Source organism: Thermobia domestica, chromosome 16, assembly GCF_964235325.1.
Source record: "Thermobia domestica chromosome 16, izTheDome1.hap1.1, whole genome shotgun sequence".
In the NCBI taxonomy this organism is placed as follows: domain Eukaryota; kingdom Metazoa; phylum Arthropoda; class Insecta; order Zygentoma; family Lepismatidae; genus Thermobia; species Thermobia domestica.
This window is the reverse complement of record NC_137469.1, coordinates 87,730,045-87,748,804: the sequence shown is the minus strand read 5'-3', so window position 1 is coordinate 87,748,804 and position 18,760 is coordinate 87,730,045. Positions and strand designations below refer to the sequence as shown.

General features: G+C 34.2%; 1 protein-coding gene across 5 annotated transcripts in view; it reads right to left on the bottom strand.

Annotated features, from left to right (window-relative positions):
- Window positions 1–18,760, bottom strand: part of LOC145673227 (cell adhesion molecule Dscam2-like) — a 510,467-nt gene that overhangs the window by 91,662 nt on the left and 400,045 nt on the right. For all 5 annotated transcript variants that reach the window (XR_014128733.1, XR_014128732.1, XR_014128734.1 and 2 more), the window contains exon 13: window positions 2,022–2,169. Coding sequence is in view for 2 of the 5 variants with exons in the window: in XM_081742719.1 (XP_081598845.1) it covers window positions 2,022–2,169 (148 nt within the window). In the remaining 3 variants the exon portion in view is untranslated. The remainder of the gene's footprint in view (window positions 1–2,021; window positions 2,170–18,760) is intronic.

Genomic DNA, 18,760 nt, shown 5'->3' with positions numbered 1-18,760 from the left:
GGAAACAGTCCTGGAATGCTCTTGATGGTGTTAAATATTTTTCCTTTTAAGGTAGATTTCAGTGTAGTAAACAGGAAGGAGTTACATGGAAGTAGAGCCGGCGAGCACGGAGATGGTGTAAGAGGGGTAGTTTTTTTTTAAAGTCTGACATTACTTCTGAAGTGCAACAGGAAGCGTTGTCATGGTGTAAATGCCACTGTCCAGATTCGTTTATTTGTCTGCCCATTTACGACGAACGGACTCGAGTAACACCTTTTTATTTGAAATAATTTTAGTAATCTACTTCCGTCAGAAATGTATTGATTATATTTAAATAGAATCACGAATAATTATAGATGTTGCCATATTAGTATTGATGTTGAGCTTCGGTTAACTTCTATGTAAATGAATGTATATTTTTTAAAGAAAGTAATTCTATCGCGAAAATAATGAACCGATTATACTCGCACGTTTATTCTAATACAGTCAGTCCATTTCAAAAGATAACATCCTCAGCAGAAGAAGATATTCATAACATTCACCCAGTAATATTTGCTTCAAGGTACAAGTGTAGTTTTCTTTTAACATTGCAGAATTGCCTTTAAAAGAAGATATGTGACAACTTCAGGTTTTGAAAGAATCTAAACACTTCCATTGTATTTTTTTAAACTAAAGGTAGTCAAAGTCAAATGAACTTCTACTTATCGAAGGTATTTGCTGAAATGCATATTACAACAATAGTCCTACACAGGAGTAAAAGTGCATCTGAAAAGGTAGGGGGACGGTAGGTAGCAGCATGACGTCACGCCGTTCAACTTTCCTATCTTTACCCATTGTAATGTTTTAGGAATTGGGGGAACGCCGTACATAATTTTCTCGAGGTGGGGACGGCGTTTCCTTTCACTTTTACCTTCGGTCCTACAAGATCTTGTAAAACTTAGTAATAAATATGTTGTAAAACAGAGTGTGAGTAAAGGAAACTGCTATTAGTAACGTTAAATAGAAGAAAAATAATGTTAGATTATTACTGGTACGGTATATTGTAATTTATTGATGGTTGATAGTAAAAGTTAATATATAGTTAGATTTATAGAAGTAGTAATTGTCTCTCTGAATTTAATTTAAAGCACGAGAATCCTTGGTGGATTATGTAGGTGTATTAGTTATATGTAGTGATGTCATTCAACGATTCACACGGTTTCACTCGAACTGGTTGTTAAAAAGTTTCTTACGTTCCCGGAGAGGGTTGTCAAAATTGTCTCTTCACCTCTAGATTTAGCACTCACAGATAAACAAAAGAAAATTATAGTACTACTTTTGAGAACCTAGTGTATAGTTTTATTTTTTTCCTTTCCAGTTTTTAAAAAGACAACTAAGACATGTTGCAGCTAATTCAGAACACTAATTCTCTATACCATCTCATCAATAAAAATTTAATTCTGCCGATGTGCGGACACATATCATTTCTGTAACATATGTGAAGTTTCCTGTTAAAAATGCAAACTGATACGAAATGGGACATCTGATGCTTTTCTGTTTTGATACTTAAGACAAACGTCGCTATTGTCTTTCCATGGGCATCAGAAATATCTTATTTTAGTTGGAGACAAATTTTATATCTAATCAGGAAAATGCATGACTTCCAATTCTGCCATATCATTCGCGTAAAGCTTTAACAACAAACTGTCATGTAAACATGTTGCTGCATGATTTAATCCTAGTTACTGTTACTATTTTATCACTGGAATAAATAATAATAATATACCTAATGATTTGTATATCATAACAATTCTCTAAGCTTCCAAAAGTCTGAATTCTGATTTTCAGCAAGTTATGTGTAGATGAAGATTTCTGTTTATATAGTTGATATTCGATTAATCTTTGCCGCAAAGACTGAGAATTATTTAAATATTAATTCCGCCAACTGTAAATAGTAATCTCCATAATTAGAGTTATACAAATTAATCCACTTACAGTATGATTGACATTTAAGTAATAATAATTTATGTAATTGATAAGTTTTCGGAAGTCAACTACCTTACCTAAAATTAGTAGAAGAGCGTAATTGCTTTTGGTTTCTAATCCAAGTCACATTAATGGGCAGATCGCCTTCCACTTCACATTTCAGAGACGCAATGTCTCCTTTCTTCACAGTCAGCAATCGAGACTGCACCGGGAAGTGAGGAGCAGCTAAAATAAAATTTAAAGACTGTAATTTTTACTGTCAAACATATAACTAATTTAAAAACATAACTATTTTGAATTCTTTTTCACATGTATTTACTATATTATTTACCAAAACCTGCTATAATATTTTACTGATTTCAGTGAATAAGGTATGGTCACATCAGCTGACTGCTGACTCAATGAATACTCACTAAATTTCAATTCCCGCATTGTCTTCATGCACTTGATAGATTTGAACCTAAGAGGTACTTAGGTACGGATATACTACAGTTCCTAAGAAAGAAGTAAACACCTTCCATATATTTTTTCGTTAATAACAAAGGAAACTAGGGTAATTTGATTAATTATTCCTTGTTGTACAACAAATATAATACTATGCAAATTATCAAGAGTGCTGGAAGAGCATTCTCGTTTACATTAGTTAAAGAATAATACCAATCTCTTGTTACTGACTCTCCCCCTAAAAATATTTAACATAATGTGTTTTATATGATGAAATAATTTTAAAAGTTGTAAAACTTTGAATTTGTATTTAACAAGATGCTTCGGGGTACGCTTTTTTCAACGAAAAATAAAAAGCCAATAATTGCCAATGGAAGTGTAGTAACATTTCTATTTTGTGCCGTTTAAGCAAACGTATACGGATGATTAATGAAAGCGTATGATCATGAAAGAATTGATGGATTTATAACGTAGGGAGAAATGGGACAACCGGAGAAAATTCACGGATACGATGTTGTTCACCACAAATTCACATGGCCTTGGATCGAACCAGAGACCCCTTGCGTCAGGTGAGCGTTCTACAACTCTTCTTTCATACAAAGTATCTTTCCGACGTAGACTTTCCATGACTACTAGACATGACAAGGACACGAACATACAGAAACACTGAAGACAGTTAATAATGTCCATATTCTTCAGAGCGACTAGAATTTCCAACAGGTTTCACCTTACGATCATCACCTCACGACTTGGACTACTCGAATACAGCACAGTCGTTTACCAATGAGCCACATTGTCTCCAACTGTACTCAAGTTTCTGTGTTTGTATCACTGTCGAATCCAGTAAAAATTAACAAGTCTAAGAAGGCTGAATAAATAAATAAGTAAAAGAACTAGTTACAGCTCACTTCTACTGGGAGAGATTAATGTTTCGATCCTAAATGGACAACATTGTGTTCGTTGGTTTTTCGGGTTTATTCGGTTTTTTTCTGAATTATGAATCTATCTATTCTTTCATAATCATTTACTGCCATTAACCATCCGTTTCGTAGCCTAAAGAGGATAAACGAGAGACGCAAAATTAGGAACTTCATTTCATCTGTAATTATTGTTTTAATCTCTTTCATTAAAGAAAGAAAGAAAAAAGCCGATACTCAAACCTATTTCTGAAGCATTTTACTTTATACATATATAGCAGAAAAGTTCAAGTATGACAAACTAATTGTAATAGTTAATATATATATATATATATATATATATATATATATATATATATATATATATATATATATATATATTTCAACTTTTACAATTAGTTTGTCATACTTGAACTTTTCTGCTAATAAGTAGAATAATTACTGTAAACGCAAATGACGTTTCAGCAGTCCTCACAACATCTACATCTTCCACACTGCATTGACATGTTTACTATCAGGAATTTCTTTCTTAGCTTTAAAATGGGTTAGGCTCCTTGAATTATTTCGAATTCAACATCTCTTTTAGCACCTACATCATCCTTATTGTATGAGACGTTGAATTCGAACTACATAAACTTTACCGCAAATCACACCTATTTTATTTCTATCGCACCGAAAGCATGTACGCTAATTATATAGCCATGAGAGTAGTATTTGAAACTGGATTTGTCATTATATTAGACTAGCCTTTGGCTAGCTGGGGGCTCCACCCCAGACCCCTTCATTTGTTTGGCCTACGGCCTCGCGTCTCTTATGTATCAGTCTTTGCATCAAGAGTAAAATTTCGTGCATTTGCTCTTAACATTTTCTGAATTTGGCTCAGCTGGGGGCTTAGCCCCCTGACCCCCGCGTTTACTTGTCCTACGGCCTCGCACCTCTTAAATCCACAATTCTAACAAATTTCAAGTCTTTTTTCGTATTGAGTTGAGTTGAGTTGATTTTAGTTTAGCGTCCCTTTCAGCAGCGAGGCTATATGAGACGTGGACCTACTGATTAACGTGGAATCCGAACCACATGAGCTCCCGCCGGGAATTGAACCCGGGTCTCCCACGCCAAAGGCGCGTTTTTTTCGTATTGAAACTATCTAAAAGATAAGATTTTGTATCCAAGAAAACACCCATTTAAATAACATGGAGAATTTCTTCATTCCCCTTTAGCCCCCTGAAAATAAAAAATATTCACTTTTGGCAACTTTCCTGTGGGTTAGTCCCGGAAATCTACAATAATGCCAAATTTTAACTTCTCATGTCAACCGGAAGTACCCATTATTTTATGTCAGTTCATGTAGTTTTATATAATTGTTTACGATACGATGAATCATGAAGAAACAAATATTTTTGTTCTTTACTTATTTGTTTCTTTGTTTAATATATGTAAACAGAGAGAGACTGATAAATGGGTATCATTTATTTTTAATTTCCCTTATTTTGTACCCTGAAATTTTACATGAACGTATCCAATTTGTCAGCTGTTTTATTCCAAACAACAAGTTACATTTGAAGCTTCAACAAACTTTCCCGTGCGCCCGTCCGCTTGGTCAGAAAAACAGAAAACTGTAACACTCCGTGGGATGGGCCTTCTTTACAGTACTTTGCTCTCGCGTAAATGTGCGACACAAGGTTTAAATCCACTGTTTACAGTTTCCTGCGTGTACTGCTCCGGGACTTGGATATGGTGGCCTGCTGTCAATTAGCGGTCGGCCTAGGTCAGATATCATCCCGGGATGTGTCTGGTGTTAATTAAGAAAATCCGGGTAATCTTACTCAGGATGGCTGGCCTGATAAAACTGTTACATGTTTTCGACCGAGTGTTTCCACTGCGAACTAGTTTTAATGCAGTCAGTAAGCGACTTAAGATACTTTTTTTGGGATACGATTTGTACTTGAGAACAAAATTATCATGAGGCATTTTATTTTGCAATAAACGGTCATATAAACATATCTATCAGCGATACTTTTGTTTACTTTTAGACGGGGATTTACCCACCATCTCCGAGTACAGTATTCCGATAGTACTACATGTATAGATTTATATTTAAAGTATTTACTGATTACTGAATTCAATTACTACATAGCTTTGAGTAATTAAGTTTGTGCAACCTCTTCGTAAGTAATACAATAAAACCTTTCTTTAGTGAAATCGAACGGGACTCGCAAACATTTCCGGTAAATATAGGTTCTCGTTAATGAAGGTAGATCCATCCCCCCCCCCAAAAAAAAGTGCATGTATATAATGGACTTCTGAGATAAAATAAGATCATGTATGTACCTTAGTCAATTTACAGTATATTTTTTTCTATTTAGAATTAATCAGGGGCGGATCCAGGACGGACTTTTGGGGGCAGTGGATTGTAATACTGCTACTTAGAGCTACTTTTAAGAGTTCCGAGCTCTAGGATTGGTTTTATTTATATTTAAAATAAGAAAGTTACCTCTTCTGGGAGGAAGGGCGGTATACACGTTAACGTTATTTTTCCAATAGTTAAGGAGAATTGTTTTCTGTACACATTATAGCTTGCCTGCTCTACTTTTCGCAAACACTAGCTCGAGAAACCACACTAAGCATATCAGTATTATTTCGAGCTAATGCAAATTGTCGTTTAAAAACTTTTGACAGTAACTTGGTAACTCATTAACCTACACCGTTCTTCTAACTCAATGCCATATTCCTCTTCTCCTTTCAGATTTTCCACATAATTTTCAATTAAGGCATCTATATCCTTTCTATTTGCACACCACTGTCTGTTTCACTGATGGTGAGCGCATTTCCTAGGATCTCTAAAAACATTCTAAACGTTGCATTCTGAAACTTGAAAAATTTCCATTAAAAGCCTTATTTTGATTTCCATTGTCCACGCAACAGAGTTAATGTTCAATGAAGGGAATTTAACAGTTTTTTTTTTATCCTAAATTCATGAGACCGCGAAATATTTTCGTTTAATAAAAGGTCCGTTTAAAGGCAGGTTTTACTGTAACTCTCATTTAGGTACAAATAATCATATCTCATGGGCTTTCCTATATCACTACCACTATTATTATAAGAAATACAAAAATCATTAAAAAACAAGTAATTTAAAATTTAATTAAAGTAGTTTATTTTGATTACGTTAACCATTTTTGTGAGTTGCCTTTTTTTGCATATAGAAATCTTACCCAAGGAATGAAAAAGAGAAGCACGGTAGAAGGTTTCCTACCCCGTCTAACAATTATGGAACGCAAATAAGCATCCATTCGTAGTAAGTTTCAGTGACCGTATATAGTGATATGAAGCCTTTTCATACGCTGCCTTTTGTTCTGCTCAGAGAGGAAAAAAAGAGAGAAAGGGAAGAGAACGGTAAAAGGAGAGAGAAAAAAGAGAAAAGGTATTTATAGGGTTTCGTATGTTAACATTAGATAAGCAGAAAAAGTTAATGAATGTAACATAAAAGTAAGCCAATGATAAAAAAAAAGTCATTTTCTAGTTTGGATTTTAGGCGGGTGTTTATTCTATAATGAAAGAAATAAAAAAAATATGTATCCAATTAAAACATTTAGGTATTCGTACTAACTTTGAATAATTACTGGATTTTCTGGTGTGTTCTCTCTTTGAAAGACAAAGTTACATTTAAATGGTACATATCTTACGTAAGTAGCTAAAATCTATTATGTACAATATAGTCGGGTGCATCAAAAGTCTGAGGCGCTGGGCCAATTCTGTTATCAGTAAAGATACGAAAAAATGGAAAGAAAAGAACTAACTAACTAACTCCATGGCCCATAGAATCTGGAGGTTCAATGCCGCGTTCACAAAAGCTCTCTATCGACTTCTATTCTTAGACAACTGGATCCAGTATCTACTTTGTATTCCTAATTCTGCGAGATCCATTTTAATATTATCATCCCAGCTGCGCCTAGGTCTTCCTAATGGTCGTTTTCCGATAATTTCCGACTAAAACTTTGAAAGCGTCCCTACTTTCTTACATTTTGGCTACATGACTTGCCCACCTAAGCCTCCTAGATTTGATGACCCTAACAATGTTTGGTAAACGATATAAATTATGTAGTTCCTCGTTATGAAGTTTCCGCCACTTACCATTTCCGTTCCTCTTGGGTCCGAATATTCGTCTTAGGATCTTGTTCTCAAACACTTTCAATCTGCGTTCTCCCCTCAGAGTAAGCGACCATGCTTTGGAATCATACAGCACAACAGGCATGATTATCGTTTTATATATTTTAAGCATTGTTTTTCCTATAATCCCCTATTAAATTTACATCATCAAAATACGTCATAATCTGGTGAATACTATTCAGCTCTAGGCACTAGTTGCTATCTTTAATTTTCCTTATAGCGTACTTCAGGCCTAAGTGGAATAATAATAGAGACAACGCATCTTCTTGCTTCAGGCCATTCTCGACGTGAAAGCTCATGGACAAGAATTTTCCTACCTTGACTTTACTTTAAGATTCATTTAAACATACCTTAATATATCTAACTAGCTTTTCTGGTACTTCAAATTCTGAAAGAATGTTGTACAATGTTTTTCTCCGAACCGAGTCATAATCCTTTCTAAGGGGTCGTCCACATATTAGGTAACGCAGCAAAAGGGGGAGGGGGTTAGGCCATGTGTTACGAAGTGTGACAAAGGGGAGGAGGGGGTTCACGTCTCCGTTACGTAACGCATTTTTTTCCTGTAATTTTTATTCTCAGGTTTATATGCAATCCTTTAAACACGTAATTTTATTTAGTCCTTTTCTTTTTATAAATAAGTAAATAAATATTTCCATTGTTTTGGAAAATTGCGAACAGGCGTTTCAACAACAGGCGAACAACAGGTCTATAAATTGAATCATGCAGAAGAGATTCGAAAACGTTACTAGATACCATATGACTAATGACGAATCCTACATGCATTACAATACAATAAAATTCCGTTTTTTGGCTATCGTAGCATTGCATTTACCGCACATGCTTTTCTGGAGATAGTTGTTAGTGACTGTAACCACCACTTGAAAATGCCCTTGCGTTCCCACTTGTATCGCTATTTCTGAGAATATTATTCCAAACTTTTGATTTGAATCATTGCCCACTCTATTCTTCTAATGAGTTTCGTATGTGAAACAGAAGAAACTCTTCTTCGTAAAATAACATTTTCCGCGAGAGAACGATCAACGATTTGCAGAGCAAAGTAAGGTACTTGAAAATTAGTTTGTCGGGTATTAATTTTGTACTGATTTTTTTTTATTTGAATATTTCTAAAGAAATCGAGTTTATTCGCATTCTAGCATTAATTTTGAATTTGTAAAGGAGTAAAGTGAAGTCCAAAGTCTAAAAATGTTCTAAAGTTTGTTCACAAAGAGCTTGTTCACAGATGTCTCTGCTCCTTCACGTGTGCAGCCACTTCGAATCTGTGGTCGACGAGGAAGACAACTTTGCACCGTCGACATTGGCGAACTTAAATTGCACTAAGGATCCTGGATCCCTGGAAAAGAGGCCGATGTCATTTTTCTAGATCCTGTTTCATCTGCATTTTCGGGCAGTTTTTTGTCCTTGCCAATCATCGGTGAACTAAAAAGTTCGATGAATATACAGAAATACTCATTCTTGATTGAGCGTTCTCAAAATAAGTTTTTAAGGCTTCTTACACTTAAGAAAACAAAATTGTACCCAAAATTTGAAAGCTACATTAACCTTCTTGAAAATTTTAAATTTGAAACATTAGAACTCAGGGGAAGAAATATTGATTTATTATTTTTACACAAACTCTTTCATGGCAAAATAGACTGTCCTGATCTTAACGAACAAATATGTATTCAAGTACCATCCATTAAATTGCGCACTGCTTCGAAAAATACATTTTTTTTTGTATGACAGCGAAAACAAACTTCTTAAGCAGATCTCCTATATGGAGAGTTAGTGCAACCTACAACAGGTTAGTTAAAGAAAATTTCAACCTTGATGTACTGGCAACGGATGTAAGTAAAATATTTTTAAGAAGTCTATTAATTCTGTAAGCCGAATGTAATTATTACCAATAGTTTTACTAACCTATATAATCTGTATAACGTATATACTATGTAACACTGTAATTAGGCTTGTGCCTGTTGTGTTATATGTGAATAAATCAATAAATCAATCAATAAATCGAATCCAATAGACTTTTTCATATTAGCTTTTGCTCTCTTCAATAACTTACGAGTCTTTATCCCGGCGAAATTAAAATACCGCTAATTTTACAGTAATTATGTGATATCTTCAAATAGATAAAAGATAATTGAAATATGGAACAAAAGCGCCCTAGACAATATTATTTTGCGTGAGGTACCGTTATCACAAGTCACCTAGCGGCTTTCCATTTTCAGCTGTTTAGAAACGCGAAAACAAATGCCGATTTACAAAATGGCTCGAAATCGAAAGCAGATAAGTGTCGTGATAACGTTTTCTCATGTAAAATAATATTGTCTAGGGCGCTCTTGCTTCATATTTCAATTATCTTTTTATCTATTTGAAGATATCACATAATTACTGTAAAATTAGCGGTATTTTAATTTCGCCGGGATGAAGACTCTTAAACTACAAATACAAATCACTGAATAAAGCAACGTTTATATTTTAAAATAACTGTGTAACAATTTCGCCAACTAACTGAACATATTAGCTTCATCAGACACTATGAAACCAATATGTTCAGTTAGCTGGCGAAATTGTTACACAGTTATTTTAAAATATAACAAACGTTACTTTATTCAGTGATTCGTATTTCTAGTTTAAATTATGTTTAAAAGATGGGTCGATCTTCTTAGGAAAACGAGAGTATGCAATTTCGAAGAATAAAGACTGGTTAATTAAACTATCTTATGGGGTTAAAATATTATTACGGTACTACGATTTTTAATACTTTGATCTATTGGCGAAAAAAAACCCACTAGAAATGTGTTCAGAATAAAGTATTTTGTAATAAAAAAGTTCTACCATTAAAATAGTTTTTTTGGTAATAACCCCCATAAAAATTCTACTATCAAAATAGTTTTTTTTATTGTAATAACCCCCCAAAAAAAAGCAAAATTGGTTAAAAAAAATCAAAAAGTGTTACGTAACAAAGGGGGAGGGGGTTAGGCCTTGCATTACAAAGTGTGACAAGGGGGAGAGAGGGGGTAAAAATTGGTCAAAAATAGCGTTACGTAATATGTGGACAGCCCCTAAATCAATAAATAGTTGATGTATCAGGGTATTATATTCCCATTTCTTTTTCGAGCATTTGACGAATGGTAAGTATCTGGTCAATAGTTGATCGATTTCACCTAAATCTACACTGATAACCAATAATTTCATCTGGGTAAGGGGTCAATCTTGCTAATGGAATATTTGAGAGGGTTTTATAGGAATATTGGCAAACAAGAAATGCCTCGATAATATAACCAACTTTTGATTATACGTATAATGCCACAGTTCGTTATGTTAGGTCTTGTACAGGTCCTGTATCTACGAATACTGTCACAGCATATTTCACATTTTTTCTTTTTTCACATGTAAGTGTGAAATAAAACATCGCGACACGTGCTATTCCGAACACGAGAGAATGTGGTATTGGCGGTTCCTAAGACTTCTGATTTCTCTTCGAAGCATTCTCTGTCCACTGCTGTTAAAGTTTACCTTTTGCATACTTCGGACCCACATTTAAGTCAGAACATATTTGGAAATTCTGCTGAGAGCATGTTTGGGAATCATACCCTGTAGAAAATCTCCTACACACTTTGCACATTGATGAACTATTGTGCCGGTGCTGTGTCATCAGTTATAGCTCAGAATACGTAATAAATAAATGCAACCAAATGGGGATGGAACTGATGCACAACACGGTACTTAACTGTAAAATGGTGGTTGAATTTAATGAAATTCAAATGCTTTTGATTTGAAAAATGACTAGTTGGGGAAAAGGGTGAGAGAAAGAGAAAGGTTATGACTAAAAGATAAAGGATGAGCACTAGCCTGATAGATCCAACAGGACTGGCGTCGTCCTGGTCATCTGGAATGATGAATATCTTTCTCTGGAGAAGTCTGGATTAGCTGGAGACAGTCAACATCTGGATCTTAATCCTGTCGAACAGCAAGGGGCGTCGATAATGCTTCTTTACGATAATGTCTTTCTACATCTTCATTCTAATAGACTGCTGGAACTTGTTGAGTCTGCGGTGATAAACCAACAGAATGGTACTCTTTGACTTGTGGAGTCGGTGGTCCTCCAACGGTGGGATCCACTTCTCTCTGATGATCCTGCACCTGTCCCAATCGTGTGTTGAATACCCCCTGTTGTTCTGTTCCTCGTGGTTTTGATCAATTCAAGAATGATGACCTAATCGGGAAGTATCAGGCTGTGCTTGAAGGTATGCGGAAAGGAAAGAAGGAAGCTAGTCGAGTTTATTTAACAAATATGCATTTACAAAAGCCGTCTGAGAATGTACACTTCTAATCAAAGTTTTCTTTCAAAGTTTTCAAAAGTTCATGCTTCTTTATATCCAATACATAGTTACTTCATTTCCAATAGACAGATACTTCACACTATGCATTATTGAATTTTGTATGTATGACTTGATTTACTCTTATATGGACCGTCATTCCATGGTTACTCTAATTCGAAATAATATAATGTTGAAATCTAACTTTTGTACGATTCTGGACAGTCCTAGCCGAGAAACTAGACATTTTTCCACACAGGTCCATAAGAAATGTTTCTCTTATTTTGATGTGAGGAATCATCTCTTAGAGTTTGTCACTGTAGTTCATTAACACCCTATACCGAGGACGTTTAGGTGTCGTTAGGACTAACCACTAAACATAACGTAATATGGATAGATGTTCTTTAAATAACTACTGTAGGAAGCAAACCATGATATTAAGCATTAATGGGAAACAGATTCGAGTTGAGTTGAGTTGATTTTCAGTTTAACGTCCCTTTCAGCAGCGAGGCTATATGAGACGGGGGGAAAGAGATTCGAGTTGTTATAGGTTTCCTCACCTTCCAAGGTGCACGTTTCACGTGACAGTTTTTGTATGGTCTCACATTTCGTTCGAAGGACCTGCTGAACTGGTAACATTCCTTATTCATTTAACATACGGCATCTTATCAGACGGCATCGGTATCTTATTCATTTAACATACGGCATCGGCATCTTATTCATACAGCATCGGCATCTTCAGCCCACAAACGGCCAATGAAATTGGAAAAAATCTACAATTTTAGACTGAAATGTATCTATTTCCAATAACTTTCCCCTTTTCTCATTTTTTCGTGTCTACTTATAACGGAGTTGACCTATGGCCCCGGACTTTTGATACACCCGATACAGAATGGACTATTTATGTTGATAATCATTTAACTTTTAAATTAATGGGCAAAAAACGCTTAAAATTTTGTACCAGGTAAGTATAAGCAGGGGGACACTGTTTGGCTTATTCTGTAATAACACAAGATTAACAATGTTTGCAACCCAACATAAAGTTGTAGTGTTTTTTTTTCAAATAACCGAAACTACGTTATGTTATTATTAGAGTTGCTAATGATAACGAAACTGAAAATTCTTCCCAGAACCGAAAACCACATCGTTTAGAGTTTCAATATCAGAACCTAAATAAAGGCTTGAATTCGGTTCTGCTTCCATAACAGATCCAAAATATATTTTGACATATCGGTTTTGTTCCCAGAACCGAAAACCACATTGGTTTAAGCACTGATGCCAGAATCTAAATGAAACTTAATTCTATGCGGTTCTGAGAAGAGAACCGAAATACATTTCCACATAGCGGTTCTATTCACGAAACTGGAAAATAGTGTTTTGGGATCCGGTTCCAGAACCTAAATAAAAGCTTTAGTTAGGTACTGCTTTCAGAAGAGTACCGAAATATACGTTTTCCGGTTCTGTTCTCGGAACAAAATAAAATGAAATAAAATAAAAATAAAATTTAAAAAAATAAAAATAATAAATCTCATATATTTATTTGAATTGGAAATGATAGTGACACTTCGGGGTGTCCCGCGAATGGGACAAGTGAGGCGGTTGCTCCATGCATTGCCAATAGAAAGGATCAGATCTTTCAGAAAAAGTAACAATTTTACTATTTCTAATTCATTGTTGAGATTTAAAGTATTTAGACATGAACCAAAGACATTTTTTTATAATTGTTTACTTCTGTATCAATGTAGCAAAGTGCACTCATAATATCAATAATGGGTTCATTAAACAAAATTTTGTGGTGGATTGCTAGTGTAACGTTTTTCATGTAGGAACTTCTTTATAAAATTCGTACGGAACAGCGACGAAGTTTTAGATACTACTCTAAGCTTAGATGTTCTATATTCAATAAAGCACTGGGCATTAAACGGCTTCTGTACTTGAATGCTTCGTTAGATCATAACTCAGGTGCTTACCAGAAATTTTTGTTGGGGGATCCAAAGTCAAAAGTTTCGACAAATAAACTCCCGCGCGTGCGCTCCTGTTATGTCATGTTAAGATTACTACTACTATTATTAATTATTATTATTATTATTATTAATAATAATAATATCCCGTTGCTTTAAATATTTAGTAGGATATCACTATTACTGATATGGAAAAGTCGAAGCTGGTACAAAACAGTTACAGTAATCTACACCATTGATCTCGTAATTTATTCCTGGCCCCAGACCCCACAAACTTGGGATGCCTCTGATAACATAAATATTTGCATGTAACTTTGAATGTTTGCATTCAGAATAACATTTAAGATAGATAGCAAACAATTGAAAAATTATCTATCCCATTACAAAAGAAATAAGTGATCATGCATTATACCTAGGTATATTGTTAATTTCCGACCATATAAACCGGATTAGGAAAGTGTTATATTTATTACTGATTTATAGATCTATTCATAGTTTATATGTAGGAGACAGTTACGACAGCAAAAATATTATGAAAAAAAAATAGCTATAGGCTATCTGTTCTGTCTGCCTATTACTCTTTAATACCTCACTTGCTTCTCGACAGCGATGTCACGCAAAGCTAGGAGCGAAGCCTGTGCGCTTATAGCTCAAACTATTTCTCTAGTAACCTTGGTCTGTGATGGATTGTCTATGTTATTCAGAACGTAAGGCGAAACGTTTGTTTTCGAAGAAATATTTGTTACTGAACTTTATGTGAGACCAAAAGGAAACTGTTCTTTCATGAGGGAGTGACAATAATATATCTATTTTTTTGTCATAAAATATCATAGATTATGATCATAAATGCATAAATCACATTTTGTGAGGCAATGTTTCGTTTTCATTGCATGTTTGTGATTTTAACTAGCAAACTGCGATGTGATATTACTTTTAGAATACCCTAAGGTGTATAAGTTATATTTGTGTTTCGAATGTTTTGGGGTTTCATACTCCCCAAAATAATAATATAAGGAAAAATATTCTCAAATTTGAACCACATTTCCTAATATTAGAATAGCTTTACCACTAAGTCACCATGAACCCTATCTTTCCAGAGCTTACACATGTTGACAACAATATTTCTAAAACTCATAATTTACAGTGTTTATATGGTAAGACTAAATGAACGCGTTCATGTATTTGAACTCCTGACACATTGAAAGAAATCGCTTTTAGTATTATTGTATTTAAAGAAATTCCTTTTAGTATTTTTCTATTTAAAGAAATTCCTTTTAGTATTGTTCTATTTAAAGAAATTCCTTTTAGTATTGTTCTATTTAAAGAATTTCGTTTTAGTATTGTTCTATTTAAAGAATTTCGTTTTAGTATTATTCTATTTAAAGAATTTCGTTTTAGTATTATTCTATTTAAAGAAATTCCTTTTAGTATTGTTTTATTTAAAGAAATTACTTTTAGTATTGTTCTATTTAAAGAAATTACTTTTAGTATTGTTCTATTTAAAGAAATTACTTTTATTATTGTTCTATTTAAAGAGTTGTTGGATATAGTCAGTGGCGTATTTAGGATTTTGTTTTGGGAGGGGCTTTGCTAACTTTCGGGGGAGGCTTTGCCTGAAAATGTGAAAATTCTGCAAGATATTTCATATACTTTACTATAGTAAGTAAGGTTTAAGCCCGGAAGCCCCCCCTAAATACGCCACTGTTAATAGTATTCAAGAACGAGTATTTTGTTCCGTAACAGAAGAAAACATTTTAATTATTAACTTGGTAAAGAAACTAATCTTGAAATCAGATTTCCTTTTAAACATGTTTGTAATTTCATAGACCTTTCTCAACTTAATTAATAATCTAATTTACTATAATGTTCAGTCGCTTGATATATTCCATATATTCTTAACAATTTTACATCAACTTTATCTAATACCAGTTGCTTCCCGCAAGTCTGTGGCTTGTCTGTAAGTTGCCTACCCTTGCGACATCTCTCTGTGTTAGGCAGAAGGTAGCTTAGCTAGTAACAATTGGCTGATTCCGATGAATAACCGGCTAAGTCGAGAAAAGTAAATTTTATAGGAGAGCAGTTTAAAGTAAAATTTTACAACAGTTACAATGCATGCTACTTTTGACATAACAAAATGCTGTAACTTCCTCAATTTTATAACAATACTTGTATTTCATCACTCTTTATTATATATTTATTTGTATTTGTGGGCAGAAGTACTTTTAAATTATGCACAAGCTGCTCTAGAAAGGAAGAAGATTATGAAAAAAAGAAAAGATATAGATGTAATTTCTTTTCTAGTTGTCATAGCAACGAAGAATAAAGGATCCATCTTGTGTACACTGCATGTACAATTTTTAAAGAGTGTAAAAGTTTAATGTGTCACACATGGGCGGCGATTAGGGGGGGCAAAGGGGGGCAGTTGCCCCCGCACTTTTTTTAAGTAACCAATTAATGTATATAGTTTTATTTGGAAATGTAACGATTTTGTATGTGTTACTGATTAATAGGGAAAAATGCTGCCATATAATATTTGCTGTTGCGTGAATACGTATTGGTTGTCTTCCGGTAGAGTAAAGAAAGCTACAGTAATTGCGTTTTAATCGCCACAGAAAATAACCCCAAAAAATAACCTATTGGCGCACAATTTCAGCATACTTTCATTTCTTCTTACAAGGGCTCGATATGTTAGTGAGCCGCTTTGAAGCTAATCGAAAGAACATTATGCAAAAAAGTAGGGCCTATTTCACAAGTTATTCTTTAATTGCACAAAAATTGACAGTTCCTAAAATGTCTTTTCTTCTTTCTAAAGTAAGGAATATCGATTAAAAAGAGCGTGATAAGAAACAACTTCTACCTTTTCCATTGTTTTGTAGTGTAATATACGAGTGAAGTGTTGTGTTTAAGGATGTACGAGTGTATATACAATAAAATTTAGTAAATTGAACATAATTCTAGGTTATTTTGTATAACTGAAGTGTGGATTGTAAGTATTGTTGTGTTTTGATGTGTTCCAAGAAAGTGAATTCTGCACCTAATGGCAACGAACATATTTCAAGAAGCTGCAAAAGCAAATATTTCTTTAAATGTCGTAGCATATGCTTGTAGTATTTACTGTCTTTCATTTTCTAAGAGTAATAACATACATTTAATAGCATGTGTGGAATTAAATATTAAGTTTTTCATTAATCCTCAGTTTCAATATAACTTTTGCAAAACAAGCATCATTATTCATTACTATGATTAATATTATCCTTTCTATTTATTTGTTTTGCAAATTTATTAAATAATCTGATCACACAATTTTCCAGACAGAATTTTAAGATGTTCATGAGCAAGGAATCAAATCTCTTCTTACACTTTCGTTGTTTAAGAGTACAAAGGGCTAGTATCTACTTGCATTGTTCTTCTCAATTTACTTAATAAACTATTATATACGACATACGGTATTTTAACTGAAAATATAGTATCCTATTAGTTATACAACCTTTCGTCAAACAAAATGTTAGAAACAACCAGGAAAACTAACATTTATATACAAATATTCAGATCATGTCTTGCCCCCTCACTTTTAACGTCCAACCGCCGCCACTGGTGTCACATACTATAATAAAAGGTAATATCATGATATCGTGTGTAAAGGGATTTTGTTAAATCAGTAGCCTTAGTTATATATAAATATATGAACTGGCGATTTCGTTGTTATATAATTTGGTGGTCCTCACCGCAGGATTGTCGTTATAATTTTATGAATTTGCCGTTATAATAAATCTACCATCTATGATTTCAATGTTGATCTTCATACATAGCACAAGCATAACATATATCGAGAAATGGATTCACGTGTCAAAAAGAAATCACAGCTCCGTCCTTTCCTTTCCTCTCTATTTAGCACTTTTCATTCACATCGCTTCTAGTCTTTTCACCTTATGCACACGTATTTTTCCTACCAGAAATAGTAACCGAACATATCTCCTTCCTCCGTGCACGGCGAGGAGGAGTGGTGTGAACGAAAAACAACAGTCGTTAGTTCCTCGAATTTCCGATAGAATGCAGAAATTTACAATATAAGAAATATTGCTGTGGTAGCTCCGACATAAAATTTTTTAACTTGAAAGGTCGTGCAGATCTCGCCCTACAGGCGAGCACAAGTCAATATTTAGACCGTCAGGGTTGCTGCAAGAGTCTAGCGGAGAGGATTAAAGCGAAACTAATGGAAATCTACTCTCCAAATATCAATTCTATTAGAATCAAAAGATAAAAGCTGACATCAACAAATCATTCAAGATGATATTCTAATACGATACTAGATAGAATTAATAACAATTACAATCTATATATAAAGACAAACCATTAAGATAATATAAAGAACTAGAGGTATCCTTTCTTATGTCACAGTATTGTTCAAGTGCAGTGTTGGTAGTTTGAGGGAAATTTCCCTAACCTAATCTAGGGAAATTTCGTAGGTAAATTTAGCGAAAAGGAAAAAGGGGATTTTCTTCGATAAAACGTGAAAATCCAGGGAAATTCTCGTGCTGACTGATTAACCAATATATGTGCTTAAATTTTTCTATGTTCTTCAGAAATAAAGCAATGCAATAGTAACAGTGTGTATGTGTGTGTGAGTGCATGTTTTAGCATAATTTGCACCCATTGTTGACTGGTTGTATTTATGTGTATCTTTTTTGTAAAAGAAGTGAAGGACTAAGTAATAAAAATAGAAGAAAAAACAAATGTGGTTTACACTTCTTTTAAAACAGTTAAATTAATCTTCTCACATTACTTCTGTCATAGGAATTGAACACTCAAGAAAAGAAACTTGGTATGGCCCCGCGTAGCATAGTCAGTAACACTCTTGCCTTCTATGCGAGCCGTCCCGGGTTCGATTCCCGGTGGGGTCACCCGGTCGAAAAAGTGTAAGCCTGCCACCCTGGAATGAGGTTCTCCTGGGTTTTCCTCATTCACACCAGGCAAATACCGGGGTGGTACCTAACTTATAAGT